At 38.6% G+C, this 13,786-nt stretch overlaps 1 protein-coding gene across 1 annotated transcript; it reads right to left on the reverse strand.

The window, feature by feature from the left end:
- Positions 1–823: 823 nt before the first annotated feature.
- Positions 824–6,388, reverse strand: LOC147390885 (luminal-binding protein 5-like). Its single transcript, XM_086458038.1, has 8 exons — positions 6,218–6,388; positions 3,965–4,232; positions 3,680–3,894; positions 3,339–3,581; positions 2,187–2,666; positions 1,903–2,057; positions 1,694–1,776; positions 824–1,597 (listed from the first exon to the last, which is right to left on the reverse strand). The coding sequence occupies exons 1-8, from the start codon at positions 6,273–6,275 to the stop codon at positions 1,102–1,104; spliced, it is 1,998 nt and encodes a 665-aa protein (XP_086314164.1). The 5' UTR covers positions 6,276–6,388; the 3' UTR covers positions 824–1,101.
- Positions 6,389–13,786: the final 7,398 nt, after the last annotated feature.

Below are 13,786 nucleotides of genomic sequence, written 5' to 3' on the forward strand. Positions count from 1 at the left end.
CAGAACCTTTAAAAAAATATGGTATAGAAAATATAAAATTCAAGAGTAGAAATTGGGTAGAATTTTTTTCTTTGTTTTTGGCATTTCCACCATTCAGTCATCTCTGATTGATATTTTAGCAAAACCAAACCAACATTAAGAAAAGATCTCAACAGTAACTTATGATCTCAAAAGGATATGGAGTTCACTCTTCTCACCACTGGCTCGTAAGTGATTTGCATGCATTGGTTGCATTCATACATGGTTTTAAAACTCGCTTTGACGTCTCGTCTTGTCTGTGAACAAGAAGACCAGGTCAGGTCGTCTTGGACAAGTTTTCCAATACATTTGAGTTGTCTCATTCAACAACGAAACAAATGAACCATAGTTTTAAATCTCATTGGTGGACGCATTGGGAGTCTTCTCGGTCCCAGACAAGATTTAAACCATGGATTCATATATCATTGGGAGTCTTCTCGATTCAGACAAGATTTAATCCATGGATTCATATCATTTGGTATCAAAGCCAAGCATCTCAAGGTGAGGGCCTAGAAAAAGGAATGGTACAAAAGTGAACCACAAGAGCCAAAGTGGTATTATATTTGAATAATGTTGTAGTGACCTCAGGCGGGAACCTCATATCGCAATTCTTGATACCTATCCACTTTCACGTCAAAAAGTGTGATATGCGCATCAGTGTATTCTTGGTGTATTGGTCGTATTTGTATCAAAATAAGTGCTGAGATGGGAAGTTATTCCTGGGGCTTCCTTTGAAAAAGGTATCACTAGAAAACCTGTGTAAGTACCTTGGAAACCTGTTGTTTTTCTCTTACAGTCTCAATCATACCAATAACCCACCATTATAAAACCTAGAAGAACAAAATTCAAGTTTTCTCAACATAAACATAAAAAATTTAGTTATCAAAAAGTAAAAACAAAAACAAAAAATTCTAATTGTTTTACATCCTCAAAGATTAAGAAAAAGGAGAATTGAGGATCAAACAAGGGGGTCTCTTCTTTCTCCTCCCCACTGTGTTTGTTCTGCTTCCAATCTTCCCTAGTGTTGTATCCTTCTCTCAAATCTCTCTTTGCATTTTACTCAAAAGGAACTAACATAAGCTTCTAAAGCTCTTCGTGGTCATCATCTTCTCCCTCAGATCCAGAACCAGAAGCTCCACCAGATCTTTGATAAACAGCAGAAATGATTGGGTTGCACACGGCCTCCACCTCCTTGAGTTTCTCATCATAGTCCTCCTTCTCAGCACTCTGATTCTCGTCGAGCCACTCAAGTGCCTCCTTTACAGCTGTTTCAATCTTCTCCTTCTCTTCAGACTCCAGCTTGTCTGCAAGCTTGTCTTTGTCGTTGATTTGGTTCTTCATGTTGTACACGTAAGTTTCCAAGCTGTTACGGGCATCAATCTTCTCCTTGACTTTCTTGTCTTCTTCAGCGAACTCTTCTGCCTCCCGGACCATCTGGTCAATCTCTTCCTGGCTCAAACGACCCTTGTCGTTGGTGATGGTGATCTTCTCTGAACGGCCACTGCCCTTGTCTTCAGCCTTGACATTCAAGATACCATTGGCATCGACCTCGAACGTTACCTCGATTTGAGGGGTTCCTCTGTTCATGTAAGTGTTGGTTCCAGGTTAGGTCTAGGAGTGAATATGGCGGAAACAAAATTTCTGACATGTTGAATAAGGAGTTCACAAGACAAACCTTGGAGCTGGAGCGATTCCAGAAAGGTCAAATTTCCCAAGCTCTCTGCAGTCCTTTGTGAGACTTCTTTCGCCTTCAAAAACCTGAAAGAAATAATTACGTTTGTGTCAGAGATCATACGCAATTATGAACATCTAATAGAATGGTGGATCCTGAGATTCCAAACTAAATGACAAGCATGGGAAGTGTCACTCAAAATGCAGTACTACCTGAATAGACACAGTGGTCTGATGATCCTGGTAAGTAGTAAACACTTGAGATTTCTTTGTGGGGATAACAGTGTTCCTTGGAATCAGCTTTGTCATTACCCCTCCAACAGTTTCGATACCAAGAGTGAGGGGTGCAACATCCAAGAGAAGAATATCTATAAATCAACATACACACATTTGTCAAATAAGAGTACGCCATAAAATTCATACATCTCTATCTTGGTTAATTTCACAGCTATTTTCATAGTACATGTGTCTCTAAATAATAGTGAGAGAAGATATACCTTTGGTTTCCTCACCGCCCTCTCCACTCAAGATGCTTCCTTGTACAGCAGCACCATAAGCAACAGCTTCGTCTGGGTTCACACCCTTGTTGGGCTCTTTCCCATCAAAAAATTCCTTCAGGAGTTGTTGAACTTTGGGAATCCTGGTGCTTCCACCTACAAGAACAATCTCATCAATCTGGTGTTTCTCCAATCCAGCATCATCCATTGCCTTCTTTACAGGTCCCATGGTCTTTCTGAATAGGTCGCTGTTCAATTCTTCGAATCGAGCACGGGTTAGTGGTTCAGAAAAGTCCAAGCCCTCGTACAAAGACTCAATTTCCACTCGAACTTGATGCTGGTTGCTCAAGGCCCTCTTGGCACGTTCACTTTCCCTTCTCAACTTCCCAATAGCCCTGTTGTCCTTGCTGATGTCCTTTCCATGCTTTTTCTTGATCAATTTAATGAAGTACTCCATAATTCTTTGATCAAAATCCTCACCTGAAAGATGAATTAAGGCACATTATCATAATAGTTTCCCAAAACATGGACCTCACACATAAAGTCTAGAGCAGAGATTGGTAGGTAACAGTGAGTGGACAACACATCCCTGAGAAAGGTAATTTTGCTTTTCTCATTTTCAAAAGATGGTGTCAAACCAAGCAAAGTTTAAAATCTTGTTTAGATTCAAAATGATACTGAAACATTACCAAAACATTCTGAAATAATCGATACATTCAGAGACATTTATTTTGATACGTTCAAGGGGCACTTTATCTGTATGAAGACACAAGGGTATCTCAAATATTTAAAGAAATACTAAGGGTTTTGTCTAAATAACCCAGTCTTCATGAGGAGACCATGGTCAAGGCCAAATTCTGGTTTTCATTCGAACAAAACGAGAGAAAGAAGAGAGAAACGGCCTCTGAGGACTGGAGAAATGCCGAAACATTCGGATTTTCCGATTCCAGACTTGTTTCGTCTAGGAATGTTGAAAATCCGAAACGTCTCAGCCAATACAAACCGAAACAAAACGAGATTTTGAGACAAGAACATGCCTTTGATTTTGTAGGGGTACAGATTGCCAGTTGCTAGCACTAAATAAAACTAATTTACCAAATGATTACACAAATAGAAACAAGAGTAAGTGTACAAAACTAGAAAGGATCTTACCTCCCAAATGAGTATCTCCGTTTGTGGCAAGAACCTCAAACACCCCATTGTCGATGGTCAAGATACTGACATCAAATGTTCCTCCACCAAGGTCAAACACAAGAATGTTCTTCTCGCCACCCTTCTTGTCCAAGCCATACGCAATGGCTGCAGCCGTTGGTTCATTAATTATTCTTGCAACATTCAATCCCGCAATTACACCAGCATCCTTGGTAGCCTGCCTTTGGGCATCATTAAAGTATGCTGTGGAGTGCATAAAACATAAATGAGAAAATTTCAAGACCCATAACACAAATTATGTATCCTTCAGAAATTAGAAACTATGATTTTACTCATCTTACCAGGGACGGTAACAACAGCATCCTTGATTTTCTTCCCAAGGAATGATTCAGCTGTCTCCTTCATCTTAGTTAGAATCATAGCACTGATCTCCTCAGGACTGAAGATCTTGGTCTCCCCATCCTTCATCTTGACTTGTATGTAAGGCTTCCCATCCTTGTTCACGATCTTGAATGGAAAAAGCTTCATGTCCTTTTGCACCTCTTTGTCATCAAATCTGCCAAAATATGGATTAGCACATTAAGAGGTACAATTACATAAAGAAAAAAGAGAGAAAGATGGATTACTTTCTTCCAATAAGTCTTTTGACGTCGAAGATGGTCCTCTCGGCATTAACAGCTGCTTGATTCTTTGCAGCCTCACCGATAAGTCTCTCGTTGTCAGTGAATGCAACCCATGAAGGGGTAATGCGGTTTCCTTGGTCGTTGGCTATGATTTCAACATGCCCATTCTTATAAACACCAACACAGGAATAGGTTGTACCAAGGTCTATCCCAATAACTGTTCCCAACTTGGTGGCTTCCTCTTTCGCAATAGCAAATGCAGATAGACATCCTGTGAATGTTTTCTTTGCAATGTTAATATGTATTGTAATGCAGATATTGGAAGATAACATAACATTCAACATATATCTATATATATATGGGGACGGATCATGGGACATATGTAAAAACAATGTAATAATAATAATTTTTCAAAATATGGGATAGAAGTTTTGGATTGAGCTGATTTTTGTGAGGATGATCTGTATGATGAGAAGATCATCCTCACAAAAATCAGCTCAATCCGAAACTTCTAACCCATATTTTGAAAAATTATTATTATTACATTGTTTTTAAGAGAAGATCATCCTTAAAAAAAATAAGTCCAACCTGAAACTTCTAACCCCATCAAAAGTGATTTAGAATTCCTTGATTTTTTACCAATAATTTGTAAACCACTTTTGATGGACTTAGAAGTTTCAGATTGAGCTGATTTTTTGTGAGGATGATCTTCTCATCATAGAGATCATCCTCACAAAAAATCAGCTCAATCCAAAACTTCTAACCCATATTTTAAAAAACCATTGTTTTTTACATATGTCCCATGATTCGGCCCCTATATATATATAAGCTGGATTTGAACCCAAGACCTCAAAGTTGTTTTGCTGTGTCAAATCAACTGAGCTATGGGTCTAAGTACAAGTGAATATATATATTCATCTGCAATTCAGTAATAAAATACATTCAAAATCCCAATTAGGGTGAGCAGGAGTGGTGGGGATTATACTGGTCATGGGTGGGAAGAACAAAGGCAGAACTTCATCTATACGTATACAAAGTTAGCTGCCAGTAACCATAAACATGGTGAACCAACACCAATATCAATAGGCCACTTTTGGGGTAATAGGTGGCCATAAAATTCATGGAGATTGCAAAATCTCAATCTCCCACTCAAAAGTCAAAATTTAGGGTGTCTAAAAACCGTTATAGAATTAGGGTAAGAGCAAGACTATTAAGGTTGGGGTTCATCTTAAAGCTTTTTCATATAGGTTGGAATGCACACAGTAGAGATGGAAGGAATAATTTAGCTTTGGCTTTTAAAGGTCCCTACACATATGAAAATATATTTCTGCAGTCCTATTTTGCTTAATATGATTTAAACCACATGATATGATCCACATCTTTACTATTATAATGAGAGAAGGCGGAGAAGAAGGGGTTCGACACAAAAAGTTGAGTGGTCATAATTCATAAATGCCCCCACTTTTATATTTAAATTCAATATAATCAGGAGCATTTTGGCAAAAAAACCAAGAACATTACAACCATCACATTGCTTAGTTTACAAACTTACAAAAGCATCCCTTTTACTATGTAATCTTCAAAAACCCTTTAATCAACATTTTAAATTACAAATAAGCCCTTTTGAATGCCACTTAGTAAATATTTAACAAAATTCCCTGCGAACCAGACAAAGTTAGCAACATTAAAGCTATGTCTATTAAAAAAGAATGGAAATCGGATTTGACAGATAAAGTTTCCCTCTTTAGGTTCTAAAACCCTACCAAGTTTCTAACTTTAACTCTCCAAAAAGATTTAAGGGATCAGAAAGTATTTTGCTAAATTTAAGTTGTAATCTAAAAAAGATGAACGAAGAATCCATAAATTCCATCAGATCTAAAGTTTTTTGGATCCAAAACAGTAACAATTTTATATATAAAATCCAAGAAAATTTTCTGATGTCAAAGATAAAAACCTACTATCCTTATCTTACAATTTTCAGAGGAATTTCAGATGTCGAGCTATGAAATTATCACGAAAGATCAAAACCTACTGTTCTCATCTTCCAATTTACAGAGAAAAACTGTAATCGAACAAAAACAAGGAATATAAAAAACTTTTTTCTGTAAGAACACTCAAATCCATAACTAATCGTGCTAGATCTACAACACTTTAAGATGAAAATCAGTGATGAAGAATGAAGATCAAATCCAAAAAAAAATAGATGGGATCGAACCAGCACAGATGAATCAGATCTGAACGTAAAGTAACAATTACCACAAAAAACGATTGCCAACACGATCAAGGACCCACGATTTCTCCACAAGTCATCCATGATGCTAGGGTTTTTGTTGATCTCTCTCTCTCTCTCTCAGAGAATAAAAAGCGAGCGGACAAATCTCAATTCTTAAGAGTGTTTTTTCACTGATTCTTGAAAAAAAAATTTTGGGAGACAGGCTTTATAAAGAGAAGAACTTTTGAAGAAAACTGAATATGGCCAAAACATGAACATGTCATCTATGACCACGTGGACCAATAGATTTTCAGAGAGGAAGATCTTAACCAATGAAAATTAAGCTTTTGCGTTGGTAAAATCTGGACCGTTGATACGTTGATGGTCCACTTAGAATGAAAGACTGAGCCACTACGTTGCACCAACGTGGCAAGGAGTTTGTTGAAAATAAACGTCTAGGAGTACAAGATTATCACGATTAAAATCTCATGCAAATTAATTAAAAAAAATATCTCAATCATTTAAAGGTGGCATTTTTAGGACTTCCACTCCTCGAGATTGATACATGAGAAGATGATGCATTTGAATGGTTGAGAGGAGCCTCTTTTACCTTCGGTCTTCTGTGGATGATCTTATGATGGATACCAGTGTGATATTTGCTAAAAAGACTCCGATGATTAAATTAGTGATAGAAAAATAGGAAATAGATTAGAGAGGATTATGCAATGTATATATTTGGAGAAGATGATGATAGTAGGAAAGTAAGGGGTTTTCTTTTAGGATGTCAGATTTCAAATTTTAAACCCTATTTCAATCTTAGAGATGGGTATTTAGAGAACATTCCAGGGACAAGTATCACCACCTAATTGATCCAGGTTGGATGCAATGGGTTTCCTGAATTGGACATGTCAGGGTGGAGATTGAATCTTACATTCCTTGAGATTTGTTCTCACACCTAATTAATGTTGCACTTGAGTGTGATTAACAATGTCTCAATACATTTTAAAGCGGGGTTAGTGAGACACTATTTTGGGGGTAGGTTTTTCAGGGAATGTCTTTTTCTAGACCCTTTTGATAATTATATAGAGATATCACATATGACAAAAGGATCTAGGCGAAGGGGAGCTCAGGTCATCTTAAATTCTCTATCTTATTATGTTCATTTAGATCATGTTGAGCTTGATATATGTTATGCTCGAGTTGTCTTTAATGATAAGGGTTACACTGGTTCTGCTCATGCTCACTCAAATATTTGAGTCCATGAATAGTGCCTCAAGCTAGTTAATTCAATCAAGGATATGGTCTTCTTACATTCACCTAAGGATAAGTTTATCTCCCGTCACGTTATTGAGTGGGTTGTGACTTATAGACATCCAAATTTGAACGGGTCCTCCATGCAAAGTGCCTAAAAATACATAAAAATTGAAGTAAGCCTCAAAGCCCAAACCCTTAAAAAGCTTCTTTATTTTCCAATAAATAGCTTAAGGCGCATTTTACTTGGCACATGGGCTAGGAATCTACCCCTCCCCTTTAACCATCACCATCCCATCTCTCAACTCTACCCAATCACACACATACCCTAGCCTAATCAAACTCAACTCAACCCATAATCCTATTAAACCTAAAACCCAACCCAAAACCTAAGCCCAATGATCACAACTAACTACCATAAGAAATCAATGATCATCACAATGAGAATATGTCACCACCACAACCCACCTCCCTAATTCATCTACCAACCCCATCACTCTTCTCTAAAAACCCAACATCTCTTTCCACAAATACCCTTCTCCTAACCTTAAATTTCACATACTTTATTCATAAATTTCATATCATTCTACACCTTTTCACCATTTCACCTCATTCTACTCCTAAAAATCTCTTCTAAAATTCTATAAAATCCTCTCGTTCTCAACACAATCTCCCCTTAGACTTGAACCTTCTACAAGTTTCAATCTTGTAGTAGTTTTAATCTTAATCCATCACTCCAATCCTTGTGTTCAACCAAGGGACTCTCTAGTTTTAGAACTTGGCTATAACAATCCCTAGTTGCACTCTACTTTGTTACTTTACACATTGATGTCTAGGGATCTTCAGTTGTATACATTTTATACAAACAAAGAATACATTATTGTATTTTCTTAATCATTTTTCTGTGTGCACATTAAGGACGTAATAGCCCCTACATTATCAACGGGCTCGGGAAAGCTAGGGCAAATCATTTGAAGACAATGATCAAGGATTCAATTGAATCACCATTGAATGCTTTTAATCTAAGGAGGCACTATCAGTAGAGAGTAGTAGTTTAGGTATTTCTCTTGTTTGCTTTCTTTTAGTTATAAGTAGGGAATAGTAGTTTAAGTATTTCTTTTATTTGTTTTCTTTTAGTCGAGTACAATTTATTGAGGTTTTGCAAGAATTCGTTATGGGAAGGCCCCAATTCAAGTTATTTTATAATTTTTTTTATTCTTTCTTAATGTAGTTTTTGAATCTTTTTATAAGTCCAATTCTTTAGGAATTGAGTTTCACTCTGGAGGGTGAAGGTAGAGAAATTCATATTAGGGAATAAAGTTGGTTCTGTGGAGATCGAACTTCGTTCTATGAGGTGGATGAAGTGAAATTTGTTTAAGGCAATAGGGTCGGTTTTGTGGAAACTGAACTACATTCTATAAGATGAATGAAGTGAAATTTAGTGAAGGCAACATGGTCGGTTCCACAGAAATCGAGCTTCATTTTATGAGGTGAATAAAGTGAAAATTTGGTTAAAGCAATTGGGTCGGTTCTGTGGAAATCGAGCTCCATTCTATAAGGTGAATGAAATGAAATTTAGTTAAGGCAAGATAGTCGATTCCACATAAACTGAGCTTCATTCTATGAAATGAAATTTGGTTGAAACAATAAGGTCGATTCTGTGGAAACTGAGCTTCATTCTATAATGTAAATGAAGTGAAATTTAGTTAAGACAAGATGGTCGGTTCCACAGAAATTGAACTTCATTCTATGAGGTGAATGAAGTAAAATTCAGTCAAGGCAATAGGCTCGGTTCTGCAAAAAAACCGAGCTTCATTTTACAAGGTGAATGAAGTAAAAGACTATGATTAATTCCACAGAAAAGGAGCTTCATTATATGAGGTGAATGGAGTGAAACTTGTTTAAGGTAATAAAGTTGGTTCTTCATGAACCAAACTTCGTTCTATGAGGTGAATGAAATAAATTTTATCTAAAGCAACAGGTTTGGTTCTTCGGGAATCGAACTCCATTCTATAAGGAAATGGAGCAAAAGTTATTTAAGGTAATAAGGACATTTCCATGGGAACTAAACCTAATTTTGAGAGGAGGGCCATAAAACTATCCATCCTATGAGAGGATTGGAACTAAATTATATGAAAACAATAAGCAAAGCAGAATAGTAGAAACAGAGAGAAATATCCATTACTGTATTAAAAAAATTACTAAGGGGAAAAAAAAAATTAGAGTCATACTGGAGTGACCTCAACATTGGACCTCATATCGCACACCTTGACGTGAAAGTGGATAGAAACCATAGAAGCTTTTCCGCTTGTATCGCGAAAAAGCATCTATGGTTCCTATCCACTTTCACGTCAAGATGTGCGATATGAGGTCCAATCTTGAGGTCACTCTAGCATTATTCTTTTTGCAAGTACAATAAAATTTAAAATTTATTTATATATATATTTTATAAATAATTAATATAAAAATTCCAAGTTTTAAAACTATTGTTGCAAATCCTTTTCATCATTTAAAAATGATCTTCTCACTCATGCCACTCATCTCCTAAGGTGCTAAGAAATAATCTCTCCCATAATAAAAATTCGTACAAAAAAGTTAAGGTCAATAGTTTGTCTCTTTATTTGAACCATTCGAGTAAATTAGGATTTAAGTTTCATGATTTTTGTTCATATATATGAGAAAATTAAAATAGATAAATTTTCATTGTAGGATTTGAATTTGAAATTTGGGAGTTCATGACAACCCTTTTTTTTTTTTTTTTTGATAAGTAGCATTGTATTCATGAGAAAGCCAAGTCAGTCGAGATGATCAACTTGGTGAGGCCTTACAAGGTAGAACTACTCACGCATAGAACAACAAATCCCATCCCATCTATACAAAAAGTCCTCAAAATACAATCCCCTAAACTCCTTAAAAACTTTGGACCAGCAAAAGATAAGACCCAAGACAAACATAATCGTATCTGAACAGTCTTTCTGTTTCCCCTCGAAGGTACGCCTATTTCTTTCAAGCCATACCCCCCAACAAATCGCAAAGGGTGTAATACTCCACAACTTCCTCTTTGGACTGCTAAACGAGTAACCAATTGAAGACCAACCAATGAAGACGTCATTGATTGATTTTGGCAAGCAAGTTGAAACCCCATATAACTTAAAGAAGTAAACCCAAATGTCATGTGAGAACTTACAGTGGATTAGAAGATGGTCCGATGATTCTCCATTTTCCATACATAACACACAACAACTTGCCCCATACCATCCACGCCGCATTAGAAAGTCCATTGTTTGAATCCTTCCTAAAACCGCCGTCCAAGTAAAAAATGCAACTTTGCTTGGCACTTTTGGACCCCAAATAGAAACATGGGGAAAGGTCGGATCCCCATTGTTGCACAAGGATTGGTAAAATGAGCGTACCGAGAACCTCCCATCCTTGCTAGCCGACCAAATTCTCTCGTCTTCTCTTCCCGTGCGAATTTCAATACTTGAGGCACCAATGACTAATCTGCTGACTTCTTGAAGTTCTACCTCATTAACTCCTCTTCGGAGCCCGAGATCCCAAGCCCAATCTCCACCCATAGCTCGGCGGAAAGAAGTGATGGGCTGCCCTTTCTTCGAAGAAATGGAATACAAGGTTGGAAATACCTCCATTAGGGGCCGATTACCGCACCATGTGTCTTCCCAGAATCTTACTCTGTTGCCTTGACCCACTTTAAATTTGACTCTCGTTCTGAATAGTGAGATGATCTTCAAGATGCCTTTCCACATCCCGCATCCAAATGGTTGCCTGGTTGGCCTACTTTCCCACCCTGTCCGACTCAATCCGTACTTACTTTCTATAACCTGTCTCCATAAGCTATTCCCATTAATCCCAAACTTCCACAACCATTTCCCCTTTAAGGCCAAGTTCATTACCCCGATTCTCTTAACACCGAGGCCACCATGTTTCTTAGCTGAGCAAACCTGTTTCCAGTTTACAAGATGATGTTTTCTACTCCCATCTCTGTCATGCCATAGAAAGTTATGGAATAACTTATCTAGCCTTAGTTCTACACTTCGAGGCATTGAGAGAAGAGAAAGAAAGTAAATTGGTATACTGGAGAGCACACTTTTTATCAAAACCACTTTACCTCCCTTGGATAAGTACTTGGCTTGCCACATTGCTAGTTTCCTTTCGATTCTTTCCACTATCGGGTCCCAAATCGCCACCCTCCTGTAGGGAGCCCCCAGAGGCATCCCCAAGTAAGACGAGGGAAGGTTAGCCGTCTGCCAACCCAACGAAGCTGCTAGAAGAGGCGCGCATCTAACCAGACCAACCGGAAGTAACTTACTTTTCCTCATGTTAACTGGAATACCTGACACCGCTTCAAAGCAACATAGCACACCGCCTAACCTCCTTGTCTGTTCTATGGAATCATCCAAGAACACTAAAGTATCATCTGCGAACTGAAGGTGCGATATAGTGACAGTGCCTGCATCTACTGAGAACCCTGAGAAATAACCATTCGCTACCCCTCTTTCCATCATTTTCCCAAAAGCTTCAGCTACTATGATAAATAGGAAAGGGGATAGGGGATCCCCTTGTCTAAGACCTCTCGTACTCCTAAAAAATCCGTGAGGTGACCCATTTACCAAAATCGAGTAAGAAGGGGAAGTAACACACGCCATAATCCATAAGATCCATTTCTTGTTGAATCCCATGCTCCCCAACATATATTCCAAGAATTGCCAGTTGACGTGGTCGTAGGCTTTCTCGAAATCCACCTTGCACACCACACCCGCTTTGCCAGATTTCAATCTAGAATCGATACACTCGTTCGCTATTAGAACTCCATCCAAAATCTGCCTCCCTTTCACAAACGCACTCTGATGGCACCCTATTAACCCTTGGATTACACCTTTCAATCTCTTAGAGAGGATGCTCGTGATGATTTTGTAGCTAGTGTTCACCAAACTGATGGGTCTCAAGTCTTTGATGTCTTCCGTCCCCGCCACCTTCGGAACTAGGGAGATGAAGGTGCAATTGGAATCTCGATCCAACACTCCTTCTCTAAAGAATTCATCTATTAGAGCAATGAAGTCGCTTTTGATTATGTCCCAACAAGTTTTGTAAAACTCCACAGGAAAACCGTCGGGCCCAGGGGCTTTATCACTCTTCATACTGGATATAACATCCCAAACCTCGTCTACTTCCACGGGTCTTTCCAACCATTCGCTTTGAAGCTCAGAAATTCTATCAAACTGAAGTAGATCAGGTTTCGGTCTGTCACCAGCTCCGTCGGTATACAATTTCGAGTAGAATTCTATTATTCCCTTAGCGACTGCTTCTTCTCCTTCCAACCACTCCCCGTTCACATACAACTTCGTGATGTGATTGTTCCTGCCTCTAGCGTTGGCCATGCAATGAAAGAATTTAGTGTTGCCATCCCCTTCTTTAAGCCATCTAATCCTGGATTTCTGCTTCCAGCTGATCTCTTCCAAAAGTGACATCCGTTGATATTTCTCACGAAGGTTTAATCTCAAAGTCCTATCATCTATCGAAATCGGGTTCATCTCTTCCCTGCGGTCCAACTCTTCGATTCCCAAAAGAACTTCCTTTCTCTGCACCTCCACCCTTCCAAAACACTCTTTGTTCCAAACCTTAAGTGCCTCTTTCAAGGCTTTCAACTTCTTTCTGAATATCTCCCCTGCTGTTCCTGCAAATGAAAACCTCCTCCACCATTCAGTTACCAACTCCTGAAAATTGTGGTGTTTCAACCACATCACTTCAAAACGAAATGGAATGGGACCCCTGTTGTTCGGCCCTACTTCTAACTGAATAGGACAATGATCAGACACCGGGTTTGGAATAGTCGTCTGAGAGAGCTGGCAGAAAATTGATGACCAATCATCTGAAACCAGAAATCTATCCAATCTGTTAAGGGTAGGTACAACATGTTGATTGGACCAAGTGAAGCTTCTGCCTTGTAGAGGGATATCCATTAAATTATTCCGATTCACGAATTCCCCAAATCTTCTCATCCTTGCTGTTATCCTCGATCCACCTTGTTTTTCACAGGCGAATCTAATTACATTGAAGTCCCCTCCCAAGCACCACGGTCGGTTCCAATAATTACCCACGTCGTCTAATTCCTCCCAGAACTGCTCTCGCTCCCATTCTTTAGTAGGTCCGTACACTCCCGAGAACACCCAGCTGTCATCCTTGCCTATACATCGGCATAGTATAGATACAGAGAAAGCTCCCACTAACGAATCCTCTACCTCAATTAGCCTCTTGTCCCATAACACCCATACTCCCCCTGCTGTCCCATTTGCTGTAAGGTATTTCCAACCCAAACTCCGCCTACCCCAAACGTCACGCAACGC

The sequence above is a fragment of the Akebia trifoliata genome, chromosome 11 (genome assembly GCF_017979445.1).
Source record: "Akebia trifoliata isolate Shusen 1 chromosome 11, ASM1797944v1, whole genome shotgun sequence".
Classification (NCBI taxonomy): domain Eukaryota; kingdom Viridiplantae; phylum Streptophyta; class Magnoliopsida; order Ranunculales; family Lardizabalaceae; genus Akebia; species Akebia trifoliata.